General features: G+C 37.9%; 1 protein-coding gene across 1 annotated transcript; it reads left to right on the plus strand.

Annotated features, from left to right (window-relative positions):
• The first annotated feature begins 9810 nt into the window (after positions 1–9810).
• On the plus strand, positions 9811–12898 carry LOC103933369. Its single transcript, XM_009343054.3, has 3 exons — positions 9811–10269; positions 11160–11507; positions 11607–12898. Exons 1-3 carry the CDS (start codon positions 9811–9813, stop codon positions 12231–12233), a joined length of 1434 nt encoding a protein of 477 aa, XP_009341329.2. The 3' UTR covers positions 12234–12898.
• The last annotated feature ends 873 nt before the right edge of the window (positions 12899–13771 follow it).

A 13771-nucleotide genomic window follows, 5' to 3' on the forward strand; every position in this document is an offset into this window, starting at 1 on the left:
TCACTTCCGTTTTCACCTATGTGTTCACACCGTTGAGTACTTTAAGAATACAATAAAATACAAGCGCGTCACTAAAAGACGGTCACTACAAATTCGCTTTAGTACAATACTATAGTATAATACCTTTAATAAAACATAAAGTCAAAAATAGATATATAATAACATAACGTCAAAATACATATATAATAAAGTGAAGTTAAAATAATTGTATCAAAATCAAAATTGAAAATAGACAAATTTTCACCTACGCAATCGTATCGTCACGTACTTCGAAGGTATGTGTGTTACTACTTTGCGCCAAGCCCAAACAATAAATAGATAAATAAATAAATTAAAATAATAATGTAGACAGGCCTTCTTATCCACTTGCTTAACGGATCTAACGAATAAGTTATTGATATTATAGTTTGTAAACCCGCAATACTGACAACTCATTGTTGTCATGACAAGCAAGCAAATAATTCCCGAAGGTGCAATATTACCATTTTGCCCCTCATTGGGAAATACATATAAATTGTCCGGTTAATGCCTCAATCGCACACACGTACTATCCCATCGGGTGATAACGTCAATAGCACACAAATTTGCTACATCATAAATTCAATTCTTCAAATACCTGTTTGCAATAATCTTCTGTCAATTATGTATTATGTATAAAATCTCTGTACCATGTCTCAAACGGTGCCATACCCAAAACTGAAATTGTAACCGTAGTTACATGCAACCCTAATAAAGATAAATGTCTGCTACAACCATACTAAGTTTGCAGAATGGACAAAATGCAACATGTACACTAAAGTCTAGATGGTTCGTTCAGATTGGCCGTTAGTCTAAAGGTGAAATGTGGTACTGGCCGAAAGCTTAGCATACATGGCCTTCAAGAAGACTTCCCAAGACTTGGAAGTGAAACGTGCATCACAGTGAGATACGGTAGTGACATGCACACCATGTAGTCAAACAATGTAGTTTACAACACCTTAGTGAGTAGATTCATAATGAATTTCTCTTGAATTTAGCAAAAAAATTATGTCAAGAAGGCCAAAAAAATACTAAAGAATTTGGGAGTCAAAACAAGTCTATCAATCTAGAACACAAAGTAACTGAATTAAATGCATCTATCTCGCTACAACTGTAGCTTTCGGAATATTCAATCACCAAGGTTAAAGGTTCGCTCAGTAGAGTATTTGTTGGGTGATTGAAGAATTAATGGTCACAACTAAATTTCAATGTCCGAGCAATTCTCCTAGATAGTTTGTTTGTTTCAAGAATAATACAAAACACAAAAGGGTAGACGTGTACCCAAGGTTGACTGGAATGCCTTCTATTACCAAAACTGAAAATTTCAAAAATGAGAAATTTTACTAAGTGGTCTAAAATATAGTCCCTTAGGACCAACGAAAAGTGAGCTAACTTGTCAGGGCGGTCAATAATCACCAAAACATCATCATGACCTCTACATGTACAAGATACCTCATAGTAGGAGCTTATCGTGATACTTCCCCATCTCCATTTGGATACAGAAAGTGATTATAACCACTCGAACGATTCTTGATGATTTGTAAGTAATGTCATATCAACAGTCATGAATTCCAACTAAATAGGATAGGGTAGGCTAAAAGTGTTCAAGCGTATATGTGTCGTTTACTAAGGTCATCAATAATTATGTTTGCACAACCAAGTTGATACACAATAGTGCAATCGTAGGCATCGATTTGATACTTCCATTATAGTTGTCAAAAATTTAATTCCTTTCCAACGAAGATGTATTTGAGAGATCTAAGGTTGGTAAAGGTTTTGGACACATTTCTCCACAGAAAAGTGTCATTGGATTTTCAAGTAAAGACAGTAAATGTTGACTGTAGGTCAAGAGTAAGTAATTCATTTCATACAGTTCCGACCATCAGGAAGCATAAGCGATACTCTATCACACTACATCGATATGTAGTCAAAGCATTTAGTGAAACATCACAGTATATTTTAAAATAATCGACGTCATCGAAAAGCGTACGAACAATGGTCAAAACAAGGCAACGCCTCAATTGTCACAACTTTATTCACATTACACGTCTCAATTAACTAATTTTCCTCGGCCAATTTGGACGAAAAACGCCACAACTGAAAAGTCACTAACAAACGGCCGATAAATCGACAAGGCCAAGGATGATGCATTTTTCACAACAATTTGTGGGAAATATCAAATTTTCTACATTTGCAACTTTTTTTTTGGGAAAGTGACAAGAATGTCGTCTGCTGAGATCACATATCCCAAGAAAGTATCAATCAAATCAAAGCTAACCTTTGATGAATTTGGTATAAAGCTGATTGCTAGTGTTTAGAGAATTTGATTTTGTTGTTGGAATAGGTGAGAAAGTCGTCGATAAGACTACTTCGAATTCGTCAGGCTATGGAAGAAAACTTGGGCTCAGAGGTTGGTTGGGTAAACCATCAATTCGAAGTATGGTATAACAGTGCTAAACGTCACCCGATAGAGTTACTAAAATCTAGATACGGTCCTAAGGTTCGTTCTATTGTCTTCCGACTAGGTTTGGGTTCCCAAGATAAGGTGTTTGGTTTGATAAATTCCTAGTCGGTAAGCTTTTGTCACTAAGTTCTCTTAATGATGTAGGAGTTGTTCGAAAAAACGCAAGAAAAACTGGCGTAGTACGAGAAAGTGAATCGATGGTGTACTTCACTTCACCATTTGGTGATATCCCAGGTAAAATTTTGAGAAATGACGCCAAAAGTATACGTCCTCGAAACATATCATACTACTTCCGTTCTCTACGACACATACTAATAGGTCTTCATAGCTTTCTCGATACTCAATTCGCTCTTACAGTAGGAATTAACTCGTGCTCTAATTCTAATGTTTGTCTGTGAAAGTGACCTCAGGGATGACTGGTTGGGAATGTTCAGGTTACCTGAATGGGTAATATGGTTAAAAAAACTATGAGTTTACTATCCTTCTATAAGGCTTGCCCTTAAGTTTCCAAGATTTTAATTTCTTCAGCTAAGATAGTCACTATTAATCAATTTATCAGTCGCGCCGCTAACTAATGCATATATGATATTTTGATATTGTTCGCTACCTTGAAATTGTGAACCTACGTTCTGGCATAAAGGTATCACTCATAGGTACTAGTGCACGTGTCCGATATTAGAAATCACACCGCATGAATACTAGTTGACGGTCCCTGGATATCGGACAGTATCATCAATTAGTAGCGCCACCATAGGCTGATTACAGGTTAGAGCCTACTCAGGTAGATGGCTTCGAATGGTTGGTAAGAAACTAGTCTTATGAGCTAGTTTCGTTGATTCTAGGAAAAATTGATTACTGCTTTTGGGATTTCTACTACCCAAATGTATAACAACTCATACTCACAAGCCTATACTCATTGAAGTGACGAGTACAACATCAAAAGGAAATCTGGGAACTAGTGTTGGTTGGAGAGTCCTAAGGTCGGGAAAAGGAAATTGCTAATAATTTACTTTAGAATGGACTTAAACAAAAGTCGATCTTCCTCTTGAAGATCCGAAATGATCACTAGTGCATTTGAAAAGATTAGTGTTATCGAGGACTAAAAGTGGTTATCCCCCAAATGTTCTTCCGCCGAGTGCTACCACTTTAGCACCAGGTTGTCACTCAAGATGTTTTTGGAAATCTCAATGAAAGTAAAACTTCATAAGAATTCTAATAGGTGATATACTAAGAGGTAATGCCAAGAATCAAACAAATTTTGGTTTCCTATCTCGAAATGTTTGGTAATGATGACTGGAGAATAGTGATGGGGTTGATTGGTAATTCTCTGGCTATACTCAACTACATTAACCCTATGTCAGGGCCATCAATTCATTCCAAATCAGGATTTTTACTTAGCAGGAAGGTTCTTTGTTCAAGTCTAGAGGCAGCCGCTAAAATGGTTTTTATAGAAGGTCGATAAGTCATCTACGATGTCTAAAACTTTGGAAAAGCTAACACATTTTTTTGTGCTCGACAAGGTGGCAAGATTCAACATTAGGTTCAAAAGCTAAGAATGCTTACATCACACGTGTGATGAGCGTAATACTGCCCAAACCTATGCTCTAATACCAAACTGTCACACCCCGACCCGGAAGATCCACCTGGACTCCGAATTGAGTTGTGTTTGCCAACACCACCTTAAGGTTAAAACAATATAAGAGCTTCAAAATAAGAAGGATTTAAGGGTCTTGAGGCTCACCATGGTAGGAGAAATAAGTGAACAGTGATAAAAGTCACTGTGTAGTTCCATTTTTCCACTTGGGCGTTTTGAGCAAACTGAGTACAAGAGTGGTGGTTTTCTGTGAGGTTGATGGTGATGATATGGTGGTGATTTGGTCCTGAGGTTCGCCAGAGTATAGAGAGGTGGTGATGGTGCTGCTAGGCTCCATTGTTTTTACAGAGAGAACAGAGGGATAATTTGAGGGAAAAAAAGAAGAGAGAGAGATGAGAGATGAGAGGGAGAGAAATAAGAGTTGAAAGATAGAGGTCCGCAAGATTAGACGATACGAGGGAATGAGGAAAAAATAGGTTGTGGGCTCCACTGGCTTATAAGGCAATGTCACAAAAGACAAAACGAAAACATATCCCCGAGGCGTGAAATTACCAAAATGCCCTTCATGTTCGTAGTTCTGTAAAATTTTAACTGTAACTCCAAATTCGCTTTCGCTTGCACCTACGTGTTCATACCGTCGAGTATTTTAAGAATACGATAAAATAATAGCTCAAACGCGTCACTAAAAGACGATCAGCTAAAGTCAACAATCTCATCTCTAGGACATTTTCGTCAATTTATTCTTTTAAAATGAATAAATTCATAAAATTAGGGACAAGTTGTCGCAAAAATAGTGCAACAGCAAATAGATTATCACAAAAAGCACTATCTTTGAAGAAACTGAAATCTGTATAAAAAGTTTGGTGCTACTAAATCTAATTAAGTTCAGCAGATGTAGTATATATGGCTATGTATCAGCTTCTGTAGAAGATCTTCACACAGTGTACTGCTTCTCAGAGGACCAAGAAATTAGATTTGCACTCAAGAACACCACCAATCTAGTAGTGGACCTCCTAACATTTAGGTCTCCTGCACAATCAACATCTTAAAAGCCTTTAGAGACAAATCACTTTTAGAATAAGTGAAAGACCATATTTCATAGTACCCTTTAGATACCTCTTTACTGCAAAAAAGTTGGACACCATAAGATTCAGCATAAATTGGTAAACATAATGCACGGAGAATTTTATATATGGTCTTATGAATGTGAGGTATTGGAAAGCTCCTACAATGCTTCTATAAGCAGTAGGATTTGTTTAAGAAATGTCATCATCCTTGAGAAGCCTGTTATAGGGCAGACATAGAGTATCACAAGGTTTTGACTCAATCATCTCAGTCTTATGCGGCAAATCTTGGATGTACTTGGATTGAGAAAAAAATAATCCATTAGCAATGTTGGTTATTTGAATATCAAGAAAATAATACAGAGTACCCAAATCCTTAATATCAAATTCACTTGTCAAAGAAGACTGTTAGAGATATGTCTTGAAAGTCAATCTTGAGAAGAAACCTTTTAGGATAATGTCATAATGTATAATTAAGTCTAATGGAATAAAAATGCAAAACTACTCTTAGGACTATCTCAATAAACGATATAAATCCAAGTAGTGAATCCGTCAACAATGGATTGCTTCAATATAAAGGATGGAAAGTCTCAAACCATATATGTAGGGATACTAAGTATGTAGGTGATGGTTAAGGGAATGAGTCCACTAAACATAATCAAAATAAAGCACTTGCATGGAGGTCTACTCACATGTCATGCAAGTAACTCTACTAGTCGGAATAATGTAAATAGTTATTTAACATGAGACATTATAGTTATCTTAAGGATACGTTGCTGATCATTTGACAATGAGACGTGACCACATCTCATCTTGGATGTGTTCTATGCATTGTTAGGGTCAGTGATTTATTGTCAAAAGCATGTGAATGTTCAACCAGGAATATCTAATCCTTGGTATGAGAAGATGAATACTCTAAGATATGATTTGGGAATCTTTGGCCGAACTATCAAGCGTAATGAAGAAAGGCATTCCTACACGACTCATTGAATCATATAAGATAATATAATCACATTAGAGGTTTGACATAAAGTATTCATACCCTGGTAATGTGATTAAGAGTATTGAATTAGAGAATGATTGAATTACATTGTAATTCCAACTGAATAGGTTCTCCAACCAAATTCTACATTAATTTAGGTAGTCATGATATATGATATCACTCATGGCTTGTGGGTTCTTCTATATGGTTAGACAAGTAGTCATCAAAGTGGAAGGAGAATTAAAAGTAAGTTTTAATTCACTAAGTGATTGAATAAATATTAATCAATTGGATTGATACCAATCACCTCACTACCTCGCTAATTAAAACCTAAAATGATTGTAATCGTGTGATGACATAGTTAAAGGATGATGAAATTACTTAATTAGATTAATTAAGTGTTATCATTAATTAGAAAGTCTAAATAAATCATACAAGTGATGAAAGTTAGGACCTTTGGAAGTAGGCGTAGAGTTATTTGCCACCATGGCAGAGAGAAACTAAGGATTAACATTGTTTTCAACAATTAATTCTTCGACAAGTAACTAAGATCTAAAATCTTTGAGAGATATTACACTTTCATAACCCCTAATCACACACCTAAAGGTATTATACTCAGGAGATAAACCTTTTTTTTTTCTTTTTAACAAACTATATTATCTACATTAAGGGAGAGGGGGCTTGGCTTAGCCTCACAATGGGCTAGCAATAATGTGGTTCAAATTCACTTTTGGCGAGAATCGAACCTAAGATCTCTCACTTACAAGTGAAGAAGAATAGCACTAGACCGTAGTACTAAGTGGCTACTCAGGAGGTAAACCCTTAAGAGCAAGGATCACAATATTTTCATCAATGAAAAAACTCCAGCATCTAAGAGATAATCCCTAGCTTCTTTGATTCTCTATAAGTATTGAGACACTATTTGAACTCTTCTAAATTTTGTGAAGGGTAGACTTCATTTGAAATATACTAGTCCTACAGACAGTGGAGAATTGTTCATTTAACCTAATCCAAAGATCTTGAGCACTAGTACTGCCAATTGCATAGGAAATGACGACAAGAGATAAAGTGGCAGTGATCAACTGCATCAGAGCACGATTGTGCATTTTCTAGACAATGTATTCATTGTTCTCAACTTGAGAAGAAGAATTAGCATTATTATTCTCAAGACTTGGAACAAAATGATCAGGACAAGAATTAGATCCATTGACAAATCCCATAATTTCATGACCCTCTAAGAGTAATTGCATTTGAAATTGCCAATTTAAGTAATTGGAATCATCAAGTTAACATTCATAGAAGTAGAAATAGTAGAATGGGGGCAGTTATCGAAGATTGAAGAATCTGAAGTTGAGATGCAGTTACCATGGTTGTAGATATCAAATTGAGAGATGCATAAGCAATAATCAATAACATAAAACACTTGATGTGCAAGAATCTCCAGATGACAAAGAAGAGAAGATGGCAATCGCAAAAACCCTAGGAATTGGATCAATAACCACAACCGCCAAGAAACACAGAGATCAAAGACAATCTTGAATTAGTAACCTAGGAAATGAAGAGCGGAAGCAATCGATTAATCGAAGAAGAAAGCCCAAGCAGCAATGGCAATGAAAAGAAGGAAGCTCAAAGGTTTCCGTAATTTTCTTTTTCTTTTCTTAATGAGCAAGTCATTACAGCAACAGTACTTAGCTTTCTCTAACAACCTTAACAAACTAACTCTATATTTTCATTGACAAATGACACAATCAACAACCATCCAATATAAATATACCACGTGTAAAATAAAGACATTTATGTTCGATTGACTACTAAAGCTATTGATCTACATATTGTCGTGATGATTCAACTGTTTACTGATCTACATATTGTCATAGATTGAAAGTTTAAAAGTCCTTAAGTTTAAATTTGAAATTACTCCATATGCTATTTTTTTCAAACTTGGTGATCACCTACCCACCCCCATCATAAAAAATTGACCGCAACGACTTGACAAAAGAAATGTCTCCAAATTGGATTTCCTCTAGTTCTCAGGAGACATGCAAGACCTAGCCAAGCAAGTGTATTTCTTGGGTAGGGCCCGGAAGTTGTGCATGGCATTTACCTGTATGCATGAAGCTGAAATCCGTATGGCTTTGGGGAGAGATATCTTCACTGCAGCCAAAACCCTCTAAAGCTGATGGAAAGCGATTTGCAACATTTTCCTTGTTCTACTTTTCACTTTGGGTAAGTCTTCTGAAAAATTTAAAATTCAAAAAAAAAAAAAAGAAAAGTAAAAGGTTTGTTAGAAAAAGAAAGTTGAATTCTTGGCCTCTAGTGATGGCAATTTCCAAGCTAACCAAGCTTATCTAGATATATAATTCTAAAGCTCGTGAAAAGTCTATCTTGTTAATTTGCTTAAGGTTAATATTTTGAAATTGTTGAGATGATTCAAACGAAATTGCAATTATGAATTGCTTGAAAGAAGGAAAAAAGAAGTGAAACGAATTGAAAAATCTTTCTCTTATTTTATATAATAAAAATATAGAAAACGGTTACATAGTACGAAAAAAATTATAACTTTGTCAAGCTTAGTTTTACAAAGTTTGTTGAAAAGGCTTAAAATTTACCGTGTGATGTTGCCCAAGATTTACCACCGGAATGTCGTAAAGGGTCTCTGTTAAGTTGGTGAAATTACCCCAGATACTGCACCGGGAAACGATCTGCAGACAAGGCCCTCAGGCTTGATTAGTATCGAAGTATGGCCATGAATATCATCTGCAGTTTTTGTATCTCTTAATCTTGTGTATAGTATATAAATAAGCTTAATACTTATAAGCACCCTCGCTATGTTCCCATCTGCTAGGAAACCCCCTTTCATATCGTCATAAGATTAGACATCCTAAAAGTTTGTTTTTCTACACGAGAGCTCTTAGGGTTTTATTCGGAATGAACATAGGCATTGCATGATGATAGAATTTAATTATGAAGTGTAGATTTATTTACAAATTTTAGTTTTATTGTTAATTTCATATTGTACTTGATAGTAATTATGCAACTGAATAAAAAAAATAATTCACGCTTCAGCATTGATTTAAAAAGATAATCATATACAAGTTCAAATAAAACTTCTCATATATTAGCAGTCTAACAAAATATTTATAATAATACTACGTATTTCACAAATGGCCGCATCCATCACATAATTTTACATTTACAAATTTACAAGATAAGAAATGAAAATTTATTGTTGCTCTTTTATCAGTTGAGTGGGGGGCCAATCCGGCGGTTTACAAATTGAGAAAATGAGACAATTAATTAAGGTAGAAAAGGATCTCTTTTTCCCCTAATTAAAAATTAAGAAAACAAAGTAAAATCACTGTGGGTCCTTCCCACAGTCCCACCAAATGTCACAATCCTGAAGACGTTTTTGCTCGCGAAAGCCTCAGTTTCCCACTTTTCCTTCTCTCTCTCTCTCTCTCTCTCTCTCTATGAAATGAAGAACCAGTCTCACTCTCGCTGCTACTCACACTCTTCTCCTTCTTTAACAACCCCCAGCACTCTGCACTCTCTCTAGCCCTCTTCTTTCTCTCTGCTCACTCCTCCCAACCCATTTCCTTTGATTCCACAAAATCCCACCGGCCGCTCGACTTTCTTGTGTCGAGGAAAAACCGGGGCAGGAGGAATCAGGACTTTCAGAAACCCAAAAATGGAGAAGAAACAAGGCTTCTTCTCTGCTCTCAAGGACGAGGTGGTTCGGGGTCTCAGCCCGTCGCGGTCGCGCGCCAGTAGCCCGGCCCGGTCCGGGTCGCCCATGACGGGTCTGCTCCGGAGGAAGAAGCAGAACCATCACGGAAATGGGCACGGCGGCCAGCTGGTGGCCCAGCCGGACGCGTTGATTGGGAGATCCGGGAGTCTGAGGCCGGTGATGGAGGGTCCGGATCCGGACGGTGGGGAACTCGGGGATTCGAAGCGGGTCGGGTCGGGTTTGGGCCAGTGGATGCGAGGGCAACTCTCGCGGACTCCCTCCGTTAGCTCCGTCGCGCATAACAACAACAAGAGGTCTGATCTGAGGCTGCTGCTTGGAGTCATGGGCGCTCCTCTCGCCCCCCTCCACGTCAGCATCTCCGACCCTTTCCCCCATCTAAGCATCAAGGACACTCCCATCGTCAGTCTCTCACTCTCTCTCTCTCCAACTTTCTCTCTCTAGCTTTGGGCCATTTTTTTTCCGGACTTTGTTTCTTCTGAGATGGCAACTGTAAAATAGCAACAAAAAAAGTTTGGGGTTGCATTTGATTTTACGAAATAAAATTGATTTCATGCATTTTGATTTTGCTGCGGACTGCGGTGGTGGTATTTTGAATTTGGATAAATTTCGCCTGCGACAAAGATTATAAGAGTTGGGTCTTGGGTTTTGGATTTATTTTACAAAAATGGTTGGATTCTTTTTGCCTTTTTCTCCCAAGAAAAAAACATGTTGGGTTCGTTCTTTGCAATGGGTATGATTTGCTTCTTACGGTATAGATTTCCACTGATTATTTTATTTCTCCATGCTTTGCGTATATTTGAAGAACATGATTGGATGGTTACGATTTGCATCCAGAGTCCTTATTTGTTTAATCCTTTTTAAAAATTGGGTTTTCTCCAACTTCTCAACTGTGATGTAGACGTTGGTGATTGTTTTTTTAGTTACCTTCTTCAATCTCGGTCCCTTGCTGGTTGGCAAGCGAGAAAGTTAAGTGAGAAAATCAGAGCCAAAGGAATCTTAAGCAGCCGTTACATGTTGCTGAAAGTTTGAGCTCGGCAGGCCGATGGGATTAAATGTCTTGTTGAAGTATTTTCTCATTTTCCAGATACTGACAAAATTTTTATTTTGAATCGTACCTTTGTTTTGACATTTTCTCACCAACCTATCAGATCATGGCAGCTAGTAATTTTATTGTAAAAGATTTTTTTTTAGATTGCACTTCAGATTCAGATTTGATTGCGAAAAATTACGCTAAATGTGATTTGAGATTGTAGATGTTGGGTTGGTTTTTATGTGTGATATCTTTGCAGGAAACTTCCTCTGCCCAGTATATACTGCAGCAGTACACAGCGGCTTCTGGTGGGCAGAAACTGCAGAACTCGATCAAAAATGCTTATGCGATGGGAAAGGTTAGGATGGTAGCTTCTGAGTTTGAAACGGCTACTAAGGTGATGAAGACCAGAAATGCTTCTAGATGTGCCGAGTCGGGTGGGTTTGTTCTCTGGCAGATGAATCCGGACATGTGGTACGTGGAGCTTGCAGTGGGGGGAAGCAAGGTTCATGCTGGCTGCAATGGGAAGCTTGTCTGGAGGCACACGCCGTGGCTTGGTGCTCATACTGCGAAGGGACCCGTGAGACCCTTGCGTCGGGCACTTCAGGTGAAGTTTTGTGCGCTTATTGGTGCTTCTTTCTGTTGTCCATAAAATTAGTCGTCCAGGTTGCTCATAATTGTTTTTGGAATTTTTTTTTTTTTTCAGGGTCTAGATCCAAGATCTACAGCTAGTATGTTTAGCAATGCAAGATGTATAGGAGAGAGGAGGATCAATGGTGAGGATTGCTTCATCCTCAAGCTTTGTGCTGATCCTCAGACTCTGAAGGCCAGGAGTGAAGGCCCTGCAGAGATCATACGGCATGTGTTGTTTGGTTACTTCAGCCAGAAAACAGGGCTTCTTGTTCATATAGAGGATTCGCATCTGACTCGCATCCAATCCAATGGTGGTGATGCCGTTTACTGGGAAACCACAATCAATTCATTCCTGGATGATTACAGGCCTGTTGAAGGAATCATGATTGCACATTCAGGGCGTTCTGTGGTAACCCTTTTCAGGTTCGGTGAAATGGCAATGAGCCATACCAAAACAAAGATGGAAGAAGCTTGGACCATCGAGGAGGTTGCATTTAATGTTCCAGGCTTGTCAATGGATTGCTTCATCCCCCCAGCTGACTTGAGATCAGGGACAATCAGTGAAGCGTGCGAGCTTCCTCATGATGAAAGGGGAAAGGGTGGTGGGATTGCAGTAGCAGCACATCGGGCCAAAGTTGCTGCGCTGGAGAAAGAACATAATGCTAATGTTGATAGCCTGACCTGGAAGATGGAAGTCTAATAAGAAGGGGGTGCAGTTAATTAGGGCAATTGTTTATACTGGTAGCGAGTTTAAATCAGCTAACACCTTAGAAGTTTACAAAGTAGGAGTTGCGTCGCGTTTTTGGACCTTGGTTTTATGCCTCTTAATCTGTAAATAGAGCATGATTATTCAGAGGGTTCACTTCGGCCTGAATGAATCTTTATACTCTCAGTGCAGAATCCAACAAAGGTGTTGGAGCTCGATTTTTCCAGCTGGGGATAGAGCAAAAGGAGGTTAAGTTTTAGTTTACCTTCGGTGCATGAGGGAAGGTGGCGAAGCTTGGGTATAGCAGAACCATTAACCTGGGATAATTCCACTAATTATCTTACGTCAAATCCAGGAGCGGCGATATAAGGAGATTGCCCATTTCTGGCATGGAGTTTGAAGCTTAATCCTGTTAGTTCGATAGTGTTTACTGTTTTTGGGTGTGTTAATCTTTGTGGTTGTGTGATGGATGCAGAAGTTGTACCTAAGGTAAAAGGAAAACAGATGTTTTTCAGGGGGTATGAGTTGAATTTTCATTTCTTTATCATTAACTGGTGAAACCAAGATATGGGTCTCTAGTTGTATTTTCTGGCACTTTGTCAGTGCCCATCAAGTATTTAATGTTCATGAATATATAGGAATCACCATCCTTCCTTTTCTTTCTCCGGTTTCTACATAAATTCTGCAATTTAAAAGCTTTAGAATTTGTTGTTTTATGTCTATATTCCTTCCAACTTCTTTTTGGTATTCTCTGTAGCAGTGAGGTCCTTTGGCAAATACTAATGGGTACGAGGAGATAGACACATGCATGTACAGAACGAATTATACGATAGATTTTTTCGATTTTCTTTTTACATGAAACAGACAGACACATAAATGTATATAATCGACGATGATGATACGAGATTATCTCCATGGATGGCTTGATCTATTGATTTCAATGGTGCTTGACAGCATCTAGGGTTTTTGTTGGTCACTTGGTGCTTCTTCCCCCTGCGGACATGCCCCCAAGTGATGAAGATTGAAGAAGGCTCCAACTGGTGTGGGGGTCTCTGCAACTTTAATGGGGAATACGATTTTTTAAACCATGCATTGACCGTCGGTCTGATCGAAGCCCACCAAACTAAACAGACACGGAGACTGAGAGTTAGGAAGGCAGTTGGGTTTGCATCGTTTGCTGCAATGCTTGCTAGAATATGATTACAGCAAGGCACTCTCACTGGGGTGAAGCAGAGTCCTTAACCCCATGTGATAACCTCCTCGCTTTCCCTTTCTGTATTAATTTTCCCTTTGCAGGCACCGTCTTTTTTATTTTTTGTTTAAAGTGATTGTCCTTCTGGTTTAGTTTTGGAAAATGATTTTCGTCCCTTTTTATCTTTCAAAGTAATTTTGTTTCTGGATTTTGGTTTGATTGAAAGGTCAAAAATATTTATTTTTCTTCTATGATTGAATGATTCAAAAAATCAACAATTAAGATTTTGCAATAAAAATTTAATGGATTTTGCAACATTTTTTTTTTTAATAAATGATAT

This window comes from the organism of the source record quoted next, unplaced genomic scaffold, assembly GCF_019419815.1.
Source record: "Pyrus x bretschneideri cultivar Hongxiangsu unplaced genomic scaffold, Pyrus_bretschneideri_v1 Contig55, whole genome shotgun sequence".
NCBI classification, from domain to species: Eukaryota; Viridiplantae; Streptophyta; class Magnoliopsida; order Rosales; family Rosaceae; genus Pyrus; species Pyrus x bretschneideri.